The sequence below is a fragment of the Lissotriton vulgaris genome, chromosome 5 (genome assembly GCF_964263255.1).
Source record: "Lissotriton vulgaris chromosome 5, aLisVul1.2, whole genome shotgun sequence".
In the NCBI taxonomy this organism is placed as follows: domain Eukaryota; kingdom Metazoa; phylum Chordata; class Amphibia; order Caudata; family Salamandridae; genus Lissotriton; species Lissotriton vulgaris.
The window spans coordinates 1,316,987,849-1,317,007,174 of NC_141693.1; the positions used below are offsets into that span (position 1 = coordinate 1,316,987,849).

Genomic DNA, 19,326 nt, shown 5'->3' on the forward strand with positions numbered 1-19,326 from the left:
TCACAGAACAGTAGAGCTGATGAAAGGGCTGGTTCAAATCCAGGGCAGATCAAAAATGGAAACATCTTCAGGTTCACTAAAAGGTTAGAGCAGAGTTCTTACAGGGGATTCCCTCACACAGGACGTGCAGTAGATATGTGACCTATGGTGGCCTCTCGGGCAGAAGGGGTGCATAATCTTCCACCTCATTGGCTGAAGTTTTGGTTCATTCAGATGAGGTGGATGTGTTACTAAACATACTAGGTTCATTCATGCCTATAGCTTTTTTGCATTATATACTATATGTTGTACATTTTTAGACAGTACACTGCTATTTTAATGTACCAGGGATTCCCAGCCTGACGACAGGGAATGATTCAAGCCTGTGAATATATAAAAGATACAATGTTGGATAGGAGTGTATTAGACTCAAACCATCATCAACATCTTCAACAGCTACCTGGTTTACAAGGACCCATCTCTACATCATACATACATTAAAACTCACTTGAAGAGTTCCACTGTATCAGTCAGACTTCTGAGCCTCTGCACCTCTTTATCTCGGATGGGAGCACATAGCATTGCCATCATGTCCAGGATGAAAAGCACCAGTTGAGGTACATCCATTGCCCCATGCTCAGCTCGTTGGTGGATCAACTCCATATCCAGCACTTCCTCGATAAGGGCCTTCAGACGGCCATGACTGGGCAGCAAAACTGAGAGCAGTGCCTGAAAGAAAAAAAAAGTAAATGCTTAACTTTTAATATTTAAAAAAGCAAAATGCCTACATTGGCGTGGTCACAAGGATGTGTCAAAGCCAATTCATACTGTTATTAGAGGTGTGTCTATCAATTTTTTTCTAGTACCAAAGTTGAGGCCGCTCCCAATTGTCTAACTTTGCAAAGAACTAAATGGTTACTTACCGGTATGAGTAGTTTGCAGCTTCTGTATTCACATGCTGTACCTTATTCTGCCACCTAGTGGTTGAGACTCAAACTCTCCTCTTGTAATAGTCTCTTTTCTTTCTCTTCTTTGTTGTTGTTGGGTGTTAACGGTTTTCACCATTTGGTGCCTAGTCCAACCTTCTCCTGACATAAGACGCCCACACTGGACGCCCCTGTGAGTGGACTCCATCTTAAGATTCTTTTTTCGTTGACTGTATTTTAGTGCCCCATAGGTTTCCTCTTGGCTTTTACTCCCTTTTGCTCTTGTTAGCTTTTTCTTACCTTATTTCCTGGTGAGGTGGGTGGGTCGTGTGTGAATCCAGAAAACTTTTCAAGCTGCAAAACTACTTCTACCAGTAAGTAATCATTTTGTTTTACAGTGTGAATCTTTTATTGAATCACATGCTGTGAATTTCATCCTGGTTTCCTCACTGTGGTGGATGGGTTGTAAATGAGACTGAGCTAGCCCATAAATGCTTCAGTACTCTCTGACCCATTGGTGCCTTCCGTCCGCCTGAATTTCAATGCAGTAGTGTTTTGTGAAGTGACAACCATGAGCCTGCCATACACATGTTGTCCAGAGGGATCTTAGCCAGGAAAGGACATGGTGGCTCCCTTCTTTCTGGTCAACTCTTCTTTTTGGTTTGGTTTCCCACTGTATGCCAGGTTTCTTGTAACACATTTGGAGTGTCTGAGCTTGCGATGGTGTGGTTACTAACTGCCATTCCTTTGTTATTGTGTGCAAATGATACAAAGAACTGTTTCCCTTTTGTGATTGGTTTTGTTCTCTGCAGGTAGTACATTTTTGCCATGCGTGAGTCCAGTGCAAATGGAGCTCTTTTGGCATGAGTTTTTGGTTCTTGAAAGAACTAGGTATCTGGATTATTTGGTTTATGTGAAAGTGAGATATGACCTTTTGCAGGAAGTGTGGGTTGATATTCATGACAGCCCTGTCCTTGGTTTTTGGAAGCATGGCTACTGTATATTGAGTACTTGTGGCTCACTTACCCTGTGAAGCAATGACATTGCAATTAGAAACGCTATCTTAAGCATGATACATTTTAATGTTGACCTGGAGAGTGGTTCAACTGGTTCCTTCATCAGTTGTGCAAGCACCACATTTAGGTTCCACATGGGTGTTGGTGCACTGGTAGGAGGAGGCGTCCTTTGGGCATAGTTCTAGTAATTTATGTGTTTTACCGCATCCTCTGACTTCCAGAGTCGTTTAATGTTGAGCTTCCAATATGTGGTCTTCATCCCATGTGAGAGGTATCTGTGGTGATGTTTACTGTAGGAGTTGGTAGCATAAAGGGTCTTCCTACTGCTATATTTTCTCTGTTTCACCACACCATCTTCTCCTGTACTTTTTGCATCGCACCCACCAGTTTTACCCAACTCCGCATCACTTGTGACCATTGGTTCAGGATCCAGTCCTAGATCAGTTTCATGTGTAGCCTCACATGTGGGAATAGTGGTAAGTAGGAGGCCATCATTCTCAGCAACTTCCCATCAGTCATCACTGTCAGAGGCTGATCCTTCTATTAGCGGCAAACTTTTTGTGTTATTGTAGTAAAGTGGGATCTGCTTTAATGGTCACCCCCCCCCCCCCCTTTTTGCTGGTGTCATTATGTTTTACTGATTAATTCGAGTGGGATCCTGCAAATTAAGACCCCAGTCTCTGTGCTTCTTCTCTAAATTGGACATGGTGAGTACTTAGGTACCCCCCAGATTGCCTACTGATGTATCCTTATAAGACCCTAGTGTATGGTACTAAGGTAATCAGGGCATAGGTACACCAGGGGTCCCCACCATGGGCTGAAGCATGTATTATGCCACAAATGGGAGACCACACAAATTGTGACTACAGGCCTACCATTCCAGCCTGTGTAGGCTGGTGCTAGCACCACTTAAGACAAATATAAGTTTTCTTATATCTGGGGCCATTGCACTTAAAACCTATAAGTCATCCTAAGGCAGGCCTTTCAATCCTGAAGGCAGAGTGCTCGGTTCTAAGTATGAAGGTGCACCTGCATGAGCAGGACACCCCTACAACCTACGGAGAGCATTCTACCCGTGTTGCAATTGCGTCAACCATTATGATAAACAGAATGGCTATGCGTGTTTATGCGAACCCGGTCGTGTTTGGTATCAAACATGTTGGAATCATACACAAACACTGTAAACAGTGTGATTCCATGCACTGTAAAGCTCTTCCTGGAGGTCCTCAGTGCTCCGGGTACCAGTCTTCTAGACCCGGACAGCATACTATGGCTGCTGACCAGAGACACAATTCTACCCTCCTGCAACTGAGCCAAGCTCGAGTAGGGGAAGACAGGACAATAGGTTTCCCGTCACAAGGAGGTGTGACCACCTCCCAGACAGTACTTAGTATATTGGGACAGGGTGAGGCGCTTGTCAGCGCCAGTAGACTGCTTTGAAGTGCACATCTGGTGCCCTCCATTATTACTCCAGATGGAACCAAATCAGGGAGCCATCGGCTCCCGCTCTGGTGTGAAACTGGACAAAGGACATGGGAGTATCCTCCCCACTGTCACGCCCTTCCCGTGGGAGGGTCCTCTGAATCGTCCCGACCATTTCCTTAGGGTACTGAAGGGCTTACTTATGGGTGGGTTCTTAGATGGGTCGTGGGACAAGATTCAGATCCAAAACCACTTCATCTTCAACCATCTGGGCACTTTGGACTTCGCTTTGGGAACAAAGATTGCAACTGGGAAGACGCCTGCTGCTCCTGGTCTAGTCGTCCTGCCAGTCTTCTGCGTTGTCTGTGCCAGTGCTGCATACATGTTCTTCTCCCGGCCTGTGGACATCCAAGACATCCAAAGGAATCTCCCTTGAAAAGAAGGAGTCACTTCCCTGCAACTGCAGGCACCACAACTAAGCGGACAGTTCTGCTGTTCCTGAGCTCTTACGGACACCGAATGGTTCAGCAACACAGCTGGTGGTTCTGCATCTCCTGCGAGGCCTGCATGGTCTTCATAGCAAGTTTGAAGCCAGTATCCCTCATCAGAACTGCTGAAGCAGTACCCCTGTGCACTGAGTCGACTTGGGTTGCCAAGGCTTGTTGACTCTTCACCACAAATCTGCAGGTTCCAAGAAGCTCCAGCTCCAAGCATTTCCTGCTTGGGGCTGGAGCCTTCACCTGCACCACATCGTCCTTCATCCTTTGGTGAGCTGCTCGAGGTCCTCTTGCAACCCCTGTGGCTTCGGCCACTGGGTGCTCTTGAGGGTCTGCTTTGGCTCCAGTGGGCTCCCCTGCTTGGTTGGGCCTGCATTGACTTACCTGCTCGTGGTAAGTCACTTGGACCTTGCTGGTCCCGACACTGCACCTTTTTCCGCATACTATGTTGGTTGCCGTTGCCAAGGCTAGTTGGTGCTTCCGACAGACACCAACCCCCTGGCTCTTGACATCCGATGTGGGACAGCTTGTAAACGGCTCCTGGTCTTTCACATCATCGCCTAGTCTGCACAGCTGCAACTTTTAGGGTACCATCAACTCTCCTGCGTCTCCGACATCGGTGGGCATTCGTCTCCCGTGCCTCCTGAGTGGCATAGACCATCCCCTCTGCTTGCAGGTACCGCTCATCTTGAAACCACCTTTGGGTTCCACTGGACTCTTTCACCTTCTTCACCAGCAGCATCTTCACTGAAGTCTTCCACTGTGGTCTACATCAGTTTCCGATGTCACTTCGCACACATGTACTCTGCTTCCCTGGTGTAGGTATCCTGGTTCCAGGGTCCTTCCTCTTTAAAACTGCAACCACAACTTACTCATTGCCTTGTATTGAGTCTGCGGTCGTGTTCCCACTCTGCACACAGTTGGGTTCCGGGGTACTTACCTTGTGAGGTTACTTGGGTCCCCGACTCTTGTAGTGTTCTGGGTCCAGTCTCGACTTGGGTCGTAGTTCGCATTCCACTATTTTAGTATATGGTTTGGTCTCCCCTTGGGGATCACTGTGTATGTGCGCTACGTATGTGTTCTATTATCAAAGTATTGTGATTAAATCTCTGGGTAGGAGATATTGCAATGCGTAAGTGAGTGTTTATATTAAATACATATTTTTTATAACTACACTGTGTGGTTCTTTTTCAATTAATCTACACCATAAGATTAAGGACTGGTGAAACAAGCTGCTTTACACTCCTTCTGGACTTAGCCTGAAGGCTCCTCGCGAAAGATACCACTTCGAGAGCTTTCTAAGGTTGTCTAAGACCACTAAAATCACCACAAGGGGTGTCTGGAATAAAGCAGGGTGCTACCCTTACATACGTGTTCACCATCATACTAAGCCAGCCTCCTACAGTTATGGCCAGTACTCTTTTCACAGGGAAATGTTCTTGCTTGCGTTGTATGGATTCTTGCTCCCCAGAGCTACTCTCATTCTGGTAGGGGTGATAACTTTGGTGTTTATGGAGAACCCCTGTCTGTGGAGTGATTCCATCACTGTTCTTATGCTGTCTCTACATTTGTAGAAGGAACTCACCTTTACCAGAGAGTTGTCTAGATACGAATACATGTGTATTTCCCTTCTTAGATGTGCTGCTATGGCACATAAGCTTATTGTGAATACCCTGGGGGCTTATTTTAGTCTTAATGGTAGTACCCTAAGTAGTGCGTCTTGTCTACTATGAAGCAGAAAAACTTCTTGTGGATGTGTTTTATTGAGATGTGCAAATAGGCATCTTTCTAGTCTATGATTGCCATGTAATCCTCATCCTAAAATTGTGGATACCCTCTTGTAGCGTTGTTGTCTTGATGTTCTGTGGCTTTATGAACTTGTTTAGGAAACAGAGGTCTAGCAAAGGCTGTAGCGTTTTATTTGGTTTTGGTACTAGGAAATATGTTGTTTAGTTGATCTCCTTCAGAGGTACTTTCTTTATTGTAATAATTTTCTCACTTCTTGCCATAGGAATGTTTTTCTTACTTTGTATTGGTTGTTTTCCTTGGACCCTGATTGGCATGTGTTTTACTTGTTCTATGCAATGGCTGTATTGGATGATGTTGAGTATCCATCTATCCGACGAGACCTCCCTCCACTCCTGAATGAATGCTCCTATCCGCCACCCCCCCCCCCCCCCCACAAGTGTTGTGTGCGTGCGTGCATGTGTCTGTATGGCTGGGGGTGGGTGGGGGGGTGGTTGGAGGGGAACCTCTATCTTTACAAGTAATTGGCTTGCTGGTGCCACTCCTCCACGTGGCCGTTCCCTGCTCCTCACTCGTCAGTAAAAAGGCCGCCTCTGTGGTGTTTTGTATTACCATTGCTTCATTGGTAACTGTGCACGCCTTCTGTGCTGAAAGGCCTGGTGTGGTGTGACGGCTTGGAAGACCCTCTTCTCATTGGTCTTCTTGTGGAGGTAACTCCCCTTCTCTGTTGGCCTTTAAACTGGAGGACTACCATCAACTTTGCTGTGTTGCCCTTTTTAGGTCTCGCCAAACCCAGGGCATGCGTTGGTCTGGCTTCAAAAAGTGCTATCATGGCCGGCCTACAGAGTCAGTGTGAGTGAGTGAGTGTGAGTGAGTGTGTGTGAGTGTGTGTGTGTGTGTGTGTGAGAGAGAGTGTGTGTGTGTGTGTGTAAGTGAGTGAGTGAGTGAGTGAGTGTGTGTGTGTGTGTGTGTGTGTGTGTGTGGGTGTGTGTGTGTGTTTTTGTGTGTGTGGGTGTGTGTGTGTGTTTTTGTGTGTGTGTTTGTGTGTGTGTGTGTTTTTGTGTGTGTGTTTTTGTGTGTGTGTTTTTGTGTGTGTGTTTTTGTGTGTGTGTTTTTGTGTGTGTGTTTTTGTGTGTGTGTTTTTGTGTGTGTTTTTCCACGGCGTTACTTTTACGGCCGTGCCTCGCGTGCTTTTTTTTCATTTTTGCGCACGCACAACTCGCGGGCTTGCTGATTTCACTTTTTCCGCATAGCAGGCGTTTGTTGGGCCTCCGTTGTTAGATGTGCAGTCTTGTATATCAGTAGGTAATATTATACCAATTTTTGGGAACAAAATCTGTGCGCAACAATGTACAGGTCATGGTTATTAGTGCTCGGAACATGCTTCTAACTTTCAGATAAGGCAAGTTTCTCAGATTTTGAGCTGTGATGTGTTTCAGTGACTGTAAATTTAAACTCCTTGTCTTCCTTATCTGCTGTACATGCTGATCCACCTAGCATATCAGGAGGAATATATCCTGTTGGCGACATCAAATAGAAAATGTATTGGACTGTACTTACCACCACTGCTCAGCACACTACAGAAGACCTCGGAGGTAATTAGGAATAAGCACTTTGCTGCCATAGTTTGTCTCCAGAATTGTATCCGTGAATAGTCAGTCCACTCTGAACCATAGTTTGTGCTGATTTTAAACTCCCTCCTGCCCCCCCAAAAACTAGGTTTTGGGTAGCTTGGTATTATACGTTGCCATTTAATGTTGGCTAATGGATGTGTATAACACGTGTACTTTGTCGAATAGTAAGCATATATTGTTATCGTAGGTAGAACCAATTTCCAGAGAGGTTTTTTGTTACATTTCCTCCTCCACCCCACTGAATTGTGATGCTGTGTTTCCACACACTTTTTGATCCATGGATTTTATTTTTATCTGCTTGCAAAGGATTGCTGGTATCTTATTGCGTGTAATTTGGGCCCGTCTAGTACGGTATAAAACAATGGTACCTAGTGCTTCCACCTGCAAAGAAGTATGCACCTGGTGGCTGAAAAATGCAAACAGATTTTTTTTAGTTTTAATAAAGGACTGGTGGCCCTTCAGTACGGTCGATTGGAAACTCCTTGATGTGATACTGCCTATTTTAAGTCATATAAACATACATCCCCACTGTTCATACACCTTTCGAGATGCATTTACATTTAATGTCAAAAGATGATGATCAATGTCTCTTGTCTGGAGTTGTCAAGGCAGGTGATTTGAAAAAAGCATTATTTCTAGTCATTTAAGATTCAGCTGAGTGCTCAGAAAATGAGATTGTTAACAATGTAATGGATCTGAAGATTGATAAATGTGGATTTTTTTTAAAGGATGTAAATACCCTTCTGCTCAATACGTTTGTGGTTTATATTAAAGTGTGCCCATTCTTTTTATAGATTTCAACAGACTACTTAAAAATGTAAATTGATACTTGTACAGCGCACTGCTCACCCGCAAGGGTCTCAAGGCGCTTGTACAAATACCGCTGTGGAACCCACCCTGGCTTTCCCTGTGAGGCGTCCACTCCTAGGCACCCCCAAGGTGGAGGCCAGGCATCCTTAGCGTTGTGGGGGCCGTTGTGGAGATTAAGCAAGCTATTGCTCAGAGTTGCAGAGTTGGACTCCATGATTGGAACAGGCACCGAGGCGAGAATTATCAGGTCCGAGGAATTTTTGAGCCCAAGACCCGCCGAGGAGGGGAAGTGAAGAAGCCACACTTCTTCACTTAAGAATAGTCCAGCACCAACTAAATGCCAACAGTAGAGAAGTATAGTGTTATCTCGTTCTTGTACTACACAAGTCTTTCAATTGCTTCAGGCAGTGGGCGTTTCTATACAGTTGCACAAGTCGCCCAAATCTAGGGGTTGTACTCTTTATTCCATCAGGGACTTGCTCCTTGCAACGGATGAATTGAACTGGTACAAACCATGGAGCACTGCACTTCAAAGATTCCTTTAGCATCTAAATTGTGTGGCATATTTGGAGTATGGAGATCTTTCATTTAAGGTAAACTGATTTTTGATTCGAGAATTGTAGGTGGGTTTGTAGCCCGTACAAGAATACAGGGTACTTCTATTTATTTGACAGTGTTGCCGTAAGCATGGTGGCTTTCTGAATTCTGAAAATTTACATAGCAGCGCACACAAACCTTATGTCTGGATATATTGTCAAACTGAAGACGAGAGGTGATGTCAGATTTAATATTTGGTCAGTATTCTCTAGGCCAGGGCAAAATGTAAATTGCGCTGTGTAATTTTGGGAATTTCATGTTGCTCTGGTTATACAACTTTCAAAATCACGCCATTTTGCCATTTCGTTGAATTGCTTGACATTCACAGTAAAACTCTACTGGGATCCGAATGCAAGCAGCTGTTCAGGGCTTTTATTAAATGCCCTTGCACCGAAAATGGAAGCAAGGAGGCATTTAGTACTAAAATAGTGCGAAATATCAGATTTTGATTTTGCGTAGCTTTGCTGAAATTTCACGTAAGTACACTGACACCCCTAGTTTTCTCTCACTTCCTCACGTAGGAGGAATTAGTAAATTTTCATCCTAACAGATGTTTTGTCAACATGACCACTGATTGTGTTCATTTGGTTACACATTGCATTATTAAGCAGGCGGCTTGGTTGTATTGTGTAGCATCAATCCTAGTTTTCTTTTACAGTAACATTGCACTATGAAATTCTTTCTAAACAGTGTGCTACAACTGTTTTGACTCAATAACTGTATGGTTAGATTAGGTATTTTATTATTATTGCAGCATTTGCTGTTATTCTTTTTTTGCTACAAATGGTGGTCAGATTTTTTGTGGCATTTTAACTTTGGCAAAAAAAGCATTGGCATAGCCAATAGGTCTCGCCTTTTGTTTAACCATGCAACAGTTATTGTTGTTGCACCAAGGATATTGTGCTGCATAACTAAATACTTATAAGGTCCCAAAAGCGAGACCTATTGGCTATGCTAATGCTTGTTTAGGTTCTGCAGTGTGTCATCCACTGCACCGCCAAATAGGTGTTCCCTGTTGATTGATGTGTTGATGATGTTGGCCTGAATTCATGCTTGAAGCCCTGAAACCTGCAGCCAGGAATGTCAGCGCAAAGTTGTTCCAAATAATGGTTTCCTGCTCGCTGTCAGCAGCGTCCAGTGCCGATTCCAAGCACGTGTTTGGGACATTCTTTCCTTCCTCCACAAGGGAGCTTGCCCTCTTTTGGTACTGCTCTGGCAGATGTTTAATCTGTTCTGCCATCTCTTCCCAGTATTGCTGGGCATATCTGTTGAGCAGATCATTAGAATTTGTGAGAGGCCATTGCAAAATACCCCCTCGCCCCCTTTCGAACTTCCACCCCACCCTTTCCATTCTTTTGCTTTCTTATTCAGGAGTGGCCCAGAAGTAGTTCGCACAATCACTCTTTTTCTAGCTGTGGCCACAATGATAAGAGCCTGCTGCCAGATTGCCCCATATGTAAGCATGATCCTTCAAAGAATGTTTAGATTTCTATCCGACCCTGGGTGTAACTAACCTGCAGGTTTCGGTCTCTCTGAAGGCTTCTCTTCCCAGGTCACCAATGCTCAGAAGCAATGGCAGGTTCTGGCTTTTGTTTTGTAAGGGTAGGAGTGCCTCCATCAGACAACATATGTGCTTCTTTTCTTACTCAAAATGGATCCTATACCGGTCTACTGCTCTCTTGACAATTTAGTTGTACATGGCAATGTCATCCAGAGGCAAAGGCGTCAATGGATATGTGCCTGCTCCCTCTTCTGGGAAATCGGCTTTGAAGTTCTGTGGCTCTGGAGTCATTGGGGGTTCCAATTCATCAGAGTCAGTCACCTCTTAAACGTTTTCTGTCTAAGGTTTTGACGGGACATAGAACTCCTGTAGGGAGGCACTGAAGTCCTTCTTTTGAAGAGTCACTGCCATTTCAGAGTGGAGTCCTCTCTTTTTTCACCTCATTTCGAGAGCGCATTCTTAGGGGTCAAGATTGGTCGCCGGCCTCTTTTTAAGAATCGGCGTCTCGGATGCCGGTAATTCAGTTGCCATCTTTTTGGGCCACTCTCACTTCAGTTGTCCTTTGACTGCAGTGTCTTTTCAGAGGTTGAACCTCCTTAGGTGTTCTTGGTGTGGGACCAGAAGAAAACAAGTTACTTACCTGTAACTTTAGTTATCCAGTATTGGAAGCTTTCATAGATTCAAATGCATGAATCATTCCCCGACGTCAAGACGGGAGTCTCCGGTATATAAAAAAGCAGTGCTTAGTAGTATAGCAAACTGAAAAGAGGCCTAGGCCCATTTCCCTTTTGCAACCCATAGCCTTTGTTATGTAAAGAAGGCCCAAACTTTTCCCTGAACCAATCAGAGCTCCTCACCCTCTAGAACACTCCTGAGAGAACCTTCTGCCCCTCAGATGTTCGCGCACTTGTGCATATAACACACTTTTTGTGCTAAATTCTTGGTGAGCTTCCAATACTGGAGAACTAAAGTTACAGGTAAGTAACTTGTTTTCTTACTCCAGTATTGGAAATTTCATAGATTCACATGCCTGAATCAGAATAGTGAGCAGTGAAATACAAAGCACATGTCTCTGATACATTTCATAATCATGCAATACGATTTGAAAATGAAGCATAATCTCATACATGTATACACATATAGAAAATGTGACTTTGTAAAAACAAGAGAAATTACGGATGGAGGGATGGAAAAAGGCTCACCGTTACTGGATGATATTCCGCAGTACCGCCTCTCCCACCGCCGTATCCGACTCTGCGGCTGCCTCCAAGCAGTAGTGCCTGGTGAAGGTTTGCGTAGATGCCCAGGTCGCTGCTCTGCAGATATCCTGGATTGGCACTCCTCCAAACCGTGCAGTGGATGTGGCCACTGCCCTCGTGGAATGGGCACGAACTTGTGCATTCAGAGGCTTTCCAGCGGCTTGATGACAGTAGATAATCGCACTGGAAATCCATCTGGCAATTCCCCTCTTTGACAGCGGGAAACCTTTAATGGGTGCGCTGAAAGCGACGAATAACTGAGAAGATTTGCGAAAAGCCTTAATTTCTTTCAAGTAAAACTTCATACATCTTTGAACGTCCAGTGAGTGCAACACTCTTTCCGCTGCTGTTGACGGATGAGGAAAGAAACGTTTTAACACCAACGGCTCATTCAGATGAAAATCAGTTGGTACCTTAGGAATGAACTTCGGGTTCGTCACTTTCCAGGACAAGAACTTAAGGTCCGCCCTGTGTATCGGTTCAAACGGTGGTTTCATCAATTGAGAGAGTACTATATTCAGATTCCATAGTGGTGGTGGAGGCTTTCCTGGAGGAAAGACCCTGAATATCCCCTTCATAAATTGTTTGATGATCCTCGATGACCATAAGGACGGGCCTGACGATGACCTCCTGTAGCGGGATAACGCAGCCAAATGCACCTTGATGGAAGCGTGTGCTTATCCTGACTTTGCTAATATCAGAATGTAAGGTATAATTTGATGAGGTGCAGCAGTATGAGGGTGAACATTATGTCTCTTACACAACAGACAAAACCTCTTCCATTTCATCCAGTAGGTTTTGTTTGTACTCTCCGCCCTGGCTTTGGACAGGATCTCCCTATATTCGTGTGAGATGTTCAGATGACTAAACTCACAGTGTTCAGGAGAAAGGCTGCTAATCGCAAGGATTTCGGGTCTGGATGGAGCACCTGACCCTTGGACATTGTCAGAAGCGATGGAATTGGATGCAACCGAATTGGACGGTCCTCTGACAGCAGCAGCAGTTCCGTGAACCAGTGTTGTCTGGGCCACAACGGGGCTACTAGGATCAGCCTGCACGGTTCTTTCTTGATCTTCATCAGTACGCGGGGAAGAAGAGGAATTGGAGGAAAAACGTAGGCAAAGACGCCGGACCATGAAATTGAAAACAAATTCCCCCAAGATCCCTTCTGGGGAAGCCAGCTTGCGAAGTACTGGCATTTCCTGTTTTCCCTTGTAGCGAAGAGGTCCACTATCGGTGTTCCCCATCTTCGAAAGATGCTGTCCAGGATCCCCTGGTCCAGTTCCCATTCGTGGCAGGTGGATTTGAGCCTGCTGAGAGTATCCGCCTTGAAGTTTTGATCCCCCGGGAGGTGTTCTGCTGCCAATGATATTCCTTGCTGAAGAGCCCATTCCCATATCTCCTGGGCTTCCTGAGACAGGGAGAGAGGTCTTGTTCCCCCTTGCTTTTGTACATAGTGCATCGCCGTAGTGTTGTCTGTTCTTACCAACACCGGCAAACCTCTTACCCTTAGTAGAAAAGCTTGTAATGCCAAGCGGATCGTTCTGAGCTCCAGCAGATTTATGGGTAATTGCTGCTTGTGCACCTTCCAACGACCACTGACTTGAAGGTCCTGAAGGAAAGCTCCCCATCCTTCTAGAGACGCATCCGTCGTCACCAGTAGAGGAGCCGCTCTTGCCAGAAACGTCAGACCTTGAGACACATTTCCTTTTTGTGTCCACCACTCCACTGCCTGTACCATCACTGGTGTCACCCATATTGTGTCGTCGAAGGATCCCTCCGCTTGACGCCATTGGAGATCCATCTGCTCCTGCCATGGGCGCATCCTTAACCTGCAGCAAACCAGGGGAATACAAGATGACAACATGCCCAGCAAGGATTTGTACCTGCGGTACTGAAAGATACTTTCTTTTTACAAAGTCTTGGAAGAGGGACACAATCCTCAGTTGCCTTTCTTCGGAGGGGAACGCCTTGTTGCAGTCCGTGTCTAATATTGCCCCCTAAAATGTGATCACTTTTGTTGGGTGGAGGTTTGACTTTCCCTCGTGGAGAGTCAATCCCAGTTCGGCGAACAAGTCTATGCAGGCCTGTGTGGACGCTCTGGCCTGTACTTTTGATGGTGCTTTGACTAACCAGTCGTCGAGGTAAGGAAATATTTGATGTTTTTGCTTCCTCAACACAGCCGCTACTGGAGCCAGGCATTTCGTGAATACCCTTGCGCTGACTTCAAGCCGAATGGTAGTACCCTGAATTGGTAAAGTCTTCCGGCTACTAAGAACCGAAGCTACTGTCTGTGTGCAGGATGGATCGGCACGTGGAAATACGCGTCTTGTAGGTCTAATGTAGTCATATGATCTCCTGGGTTCAATAACGGAAGGATGTCGTGCAGAGACACCATCCTGAAAGATTGTTTCTTGAGATAGGTGTTTAAGGATCGGAGATCCAGAATGGGGCGCCAATGGAGCTTGTTTTTCTTGACAAGAAAAAACCGGGAGTAAAACCCCTTGTTTTCCTGGGCTTTCGGTACTGGTTCTATTGCTCCCTTTGGGAGCATTGTCCGAATCTCCTGCCGGAGTTGATGCAGATGGTTGGCTCTCTGGTGCATCGGTGGCGTACAAGGGGGCGTTTGAAGAAATTCTAGTGTGTGACCGAATTGAACAATTTTGAGGACCCATTGGTCCGTTGTTATTTTCTGCCAATTGTGAAGATAGTGAGCAATCTTTCCACCCAGGTTAGCATCTGACATAGGCGAAAGATGGAGGTTGTCATTGCCGACGGGTGTTGCCTTCACCCGGCCACCCCGTCCTCTTGGGAGTTGATTTTGTATATCCTCCTGATTGTCGCTGACTGTACTGTTGACGGTAAGGCTGCGATGAGGCCGAATAAGAAGAATATCTCCCTTGTTGATATCCTCCGCTATACGAGGACTGCCCTCTACCCCTGGAGCCACGAAAAGGAGGTTTTCTGTATTGCAGTGTCTCCAGAGCCTTTGCCGTATCAGTATCCTTCTTGATACTGAGTATCATCAATATGCTTCCCAAATAGATCTTCTCCATTGAAAGGGAGGTCTAAAATCTTGTTTTGCACCTCCAGCCTAAACTCCGTTGCTCGCAGCCATCCTTGCCTGCGAAGGACCGCTGCTCCTCCCAAGGATCTAAAAGCTGTGGTCGCTATATCCAAAGCGCAGTCTATGACTTTAGCAGAAGTCCTCTCCCCTTCCAGGAGAATCTTCTTCACCTCCTGCTTCTCTGGTTCCGGCACCTGGTTAATGTATTCGAGACAGGTCACACCACATTGGCCTGTCGTACCTTCCCAAGATAGCGAGGGCATTAGCTGCTTTCACCAGCAGAGCCGACATTAAGGAAAACCGTTTTCCTGCATTATCCAACCTTCTGCCCTCTCTGTCCGGAGGTGTTGTGATCGGAGCAGATGGGTTCCTGGATTTCTGTTGTGCCGCCTGAGTAATCACAGAATCCGGTTTGGGATGACCCAAAAGGCAAGCTGGAGCATTAGTAGCTGCCTTATACTTTTTATCTAGTATGGCCAGAACCGGCGTCACCGTAGCTGGCGTCTCCATGACCTTTAATCCTTCCTCCCAAATATGAGACACTATAGGCAGGGATCGCACAGATTTCCGATACGAGTCCTTGAAGTCGTATAAAAAGCATTCCGCTTTCTCCTCAGTCATGGACAGTGCAAATCTCTTAGTGGCTCTTTCCATCCAATTATGAAAACCACGATGTCCTCTAGTGGAGAATCTACTGGCCTCGGCGTAGGAGTTGAAGGTGAGGGGATGAGATAGTCATTCCATTCTGCACTTGGTTCCGCAATCTCCCCATCCTCATGATCGTTAACCGAGGTATCGCGATGTGACGTCGGTGGTGGAGACCTAGCAGTAGGCTCCGGCAAAATCTCTCTCCTATGTACCGGTGTCCCTGGTACCGACCGTGGACGCGGGTTAACCTCTGGGACTTGCGGAGTCGCTGGAGTCACTGGGTATCTCCTCCTATAATCCTCCAACATGCCCTGGAGGTCCCTCAACAAAGAGGATGGCACATTTGTCATCTCCTCACGTTGCTGTTGGCGATATCGGTGCTGTTCTTGGGGATGTTCCTGAAAACCCCCATATTCTTCCTCAGAATCCACCTCCTGGTACTTGACCTGCAATTGCGATGGGCTACTCGCAAACCCATACTCGTCATCTTCCTCCTCCGAATCTTCCTCTTCAAGCAGGTGAGATGGCACCAATGGAGAGACCTTGCTCGGAGATGTAACTTCTGGTGTTATAGGCTTTTTCCAAGGCACCAATCTTTTCTCTGGTGTTTTTTCCCTCATCGACGAGCCCGTCGACGAGATTCCCATCGACGTCGTCGACCAAGTCATAGTCGTCGACGCCACCGTCGACGTTGTAGTCACCGTCGCAGCTGTCCTCATCGGCGTTGAAATCGTCAACGCCGTTTTCTCACCATCTTTAACACCATCTTTCTTCGTCGACGACGCAGGTGTTTATATCGTCGTCGATGACACCTTTTACGTTGACGGTCCCGTCTACAGTGCTGAAACACTACCTTTCTTCTCAGAAGGCGCAGAGGAAATCCGTTTGATGGTAATCTTGATTTTCTGAGACGATTTTGGTGGATCTGAGGCGGATTTCACTTGTTTCACCTCAGAAGCAGAACCTTTCTTCCCGTTAGCTTTAACTGAAGGGGATTTTGAGGGACTGCACCCTGAAGACCCTAGGGTGGTCTTTTTTGGGGCCTTCTCAGGTCTTTCTCCTGAGGAATGTGTCTGAGGAGATCTACTTCTCTTCTGAGATCTCTTAGACGCCACAGACTCCTCCTCACTCTCACTTGAGAGGATTTCTTTCCTGGGTTTAACCTTCTGGAGCCAGATCAGCAGCCTTCCCTCATGATCCCTCAAGGTTTTTTTCGAAAAGGTACGACATACCTTACAATCTGCTGCCTTATGGTCTGGATAGAGGCAGTAGATGCAATCTTTGTGAGGGTCATCTGTATAAAGCCTTTTCTTAGAGCAGGAGGAACAAGCTCTAAATAATCCCTTTTTCTCCTTCTCAGACATAGTAGATGAAATTAGATGATGAGAAACCTCAAATCTTAGTCAAAATACTGTTGAAGTAATGAGTTTGAGCAGAGCTCAAAGGAGACTCTTTAGCACAATGTGCGGTAGAAAAATCTGAGGGGCAGAAGGTTCTCTCAGGAGTGTTCTAGAGGGTGAGGAGCTCTGATTGGTTCAGGGAAAAGTTTGGGCCTTTTTTACATAACAAAGGCTATGGGTTGCAAAAGGGAAATGGGCCTAGGCCTCTTTTCAGTTTGCTATGCTACTAAGCACTGCTTTTTTATATACCGGAGACTCCCATCTCGACGACGGGGAATGATTCAGGCATGTGAATCTATGAAAGTTCCAATACTGGAGTAAGGGCTCTTATGACCTCGACTTGCCTTCCGTCGGCAAGATTTTCAGTACCCAAACTGTATATAGGGTTCTGTAGTCCGATGTTATCGGCTCGCTTAGCCCTTGTTTTATTAGCGTTACCAGTCCACGCTTTTCATTGCTTTTCTTGTGCTCCTGCTTAACGTCAATGAGCTCTTTTTCGCCATCTGAGCCCTCTCCCTCAGTTCCTTAGGCGATAGTGTCCTCCTCCTCCTTGTTCAACAGCCCGGGGTCTCTTAATGAAAGAGTTCCTACTACCCCTGTATGGTGTAGTGTGCCTGCCTTTGCTTCTCCTTTACTCTCAGCATTTTCGCCTTTAACGCTGCCCAAGCCTCACAGCCCTCTGTATTGTGGTCTCCCGTTAGGCAGCGGTCGGTCACACATATACACACACACCCACACACACTCACACATACACCTACCTACCTACCTACCTACCTGGTGACTGTCTCTATTGGCAAACATGTGGTGGCAGTGTGGGCAGAATCAGAAAGGTGTGTCCTTCATTTCAATCAGAGCAGGAGGGCACCCTACTCACACATTCTCCAGCCTTTTCTCATCTGCTTACCACGTGCCACCTTAGTTTGGTGTCTTTCGGTGGAAATCTGTGAATGTCTTCAACAAGACTGCGTCCATTCTGCCACAGTGATGTTTTTACCTATGGAACTTCTATTTTGCTTCAAAGATCCATGGATTTCTTTCTTTTGTCTTTCAACATTTTGGAGAGCTTTCAGCGATGCTTCTAGAGTCAACAGCAGAAAACAAAATATGAATTTGGTGACCACGGACAAGGGCTTTCAGGGCAGGAGTCTGTCATCAGGAAATGAGAGAAAGAAAACTACAAGAGGAGAGTTCCAGACCCAACCACTAGATGGCCGAAAAATGCACAGCTTGTGAATCCAGAAAAACTTCACGCTGAAAAATATAAATTTTTCACAACTACACAAATGAGCAGTGGGAAAGTGCTTACATAGTATTTCTCTGTAATATATTTATCAAAGTGTAAGTGGAACTTACACACATATGCTAGTCTTTTAGCAAAGATGCATTTCTTACTTCTTTCTGCCTTTCCTCCAAAGCCATTCTCTCAACCCAACCCAGTCTTCAGTGTTTCTGTGTCTCTATGCTTCTTCCCCGTTTCTTTCTCTCGGAGTCTCTGCCCCTTGTTTCTTGGGATGCTCCTCCTTCCCTCTCTTGGTTGCCATTCCCCCTCTCAGTCTGCCTGTCCCTTTCAGTCTGCTTCTCTCTCTTGGTCTGTCCCTCCCTCCCACTGCTCGATCAGCCCCTACCTTTCGGTCTACACCCCTCAGTCTCTGCTATGATGAAAATCACATTCTTTGTGTAGAACTACGATTTGGCTGTCTACAACATTCAAATAACAAAGGGCCTTCATTACAATTAAGACTAATTCACAGAAAAGACGCTTATTTAATGAAGGACAATTTGTGAAGCTCAGCAGGAAAGTCTTGAGTGTCCTTTCTGAAAACATTGTTATGCTTAGAGACTAATTAGCTGGGGGGAACAAACCAGACTAAAGCTGGACCTCCCAAAGGATCGAATTTACAATTCATAAGAATTAGGTGGCTGCTGTGACATATACAACACAATTTACAGGCAACATGACCTTAGTCCCATGAAATAAAGGTTTTGAAACCACTACCTTTGGTGCAATAAAAGATAGTAAAATACGGAACATACCTGAAAGCTTTTCCTTTCATTGTAGTCATTTATGGGTGTTCCTTCTCTTTTGCTTACTTGCTTTATTCTTGTTCAACAACTGGCATTAATAACAGGCCTGATCTCTTTGGATCCTAGTTAAGTGAGTTATCTATACAAATTAACTTCTACCTCCTCAGTAAATACTGAAATATATGGTAGTTTGATCCATGAATAAGGTGGCAGTAGTACTATCTTTGAAGAGGAGGGAGCAGTCTAACCGATGAAGAGTTTGTAAGCTAGGGTTAGGATGCATTACCAATTGATTGGGCTTGGGTGCATGTTTTTGCATTTGTTCGTCAATGTTGATGTGCTAATGAGGATTAACATTATTATTATTTTTAGAACATCTTTTCAGAGATAATCAACCCTGCAAATCTCTTGCTAGGTGGGTGGGGAGAAGAAGTTTCTGATGTGGATTTTAGTGGCTCACACTTCCCCACCAAAGTGATACTGTCACAAGTGAGTGATAGAGAAAAAAAATTAACCTTGGGAGCTTGTTACAACATCGTCTCTATTTCGCCTCATTCACAGAAGCAAAACAAACCCATTACTTTGGATTGATCTCACTTTGTGTAAGGCTACTCGTACGCCATGGACAGACTAGAAACCCATAACAAATCCTGCAAAATCGCAATTAAAGTTTTTAAAACAAAAATACTCAATATTGTGGATTTCTATGTGGAACTTGCAACATAGTGCCAATTCCAAACACTGTTGTAGTCTGTGTTTTACTTATGCCTATATGCATCTAATATTTATATATATATAT

At 45.4% G+C, this 19,326-nt stretch overlaps 1 protein-coding gene across 5 annotated transcripts in view; it reads right to left on the minus strand.

Moving 5' to 3' along the window:
* Positions 1–19,326, minus strand: part of TCP11 (t-complex 11) — a 576,996-nt gene that overhangs the window by 352,310 nt on the left and 205,360 nt on the right. For all 5 annotated transcript variants that reach the window (XM_086923230.1, XM_086923227.1, XM_086923231.1 and 2 more), the window contains exon 5: positions 488–708. In XM_086923230.1, the coding sequence (XP_086779356.1) occupies positions 488–708 (221 nt within the window). The remainder of the gene's footprint in view (positions 1–487; positions 709–19,326) is intronic.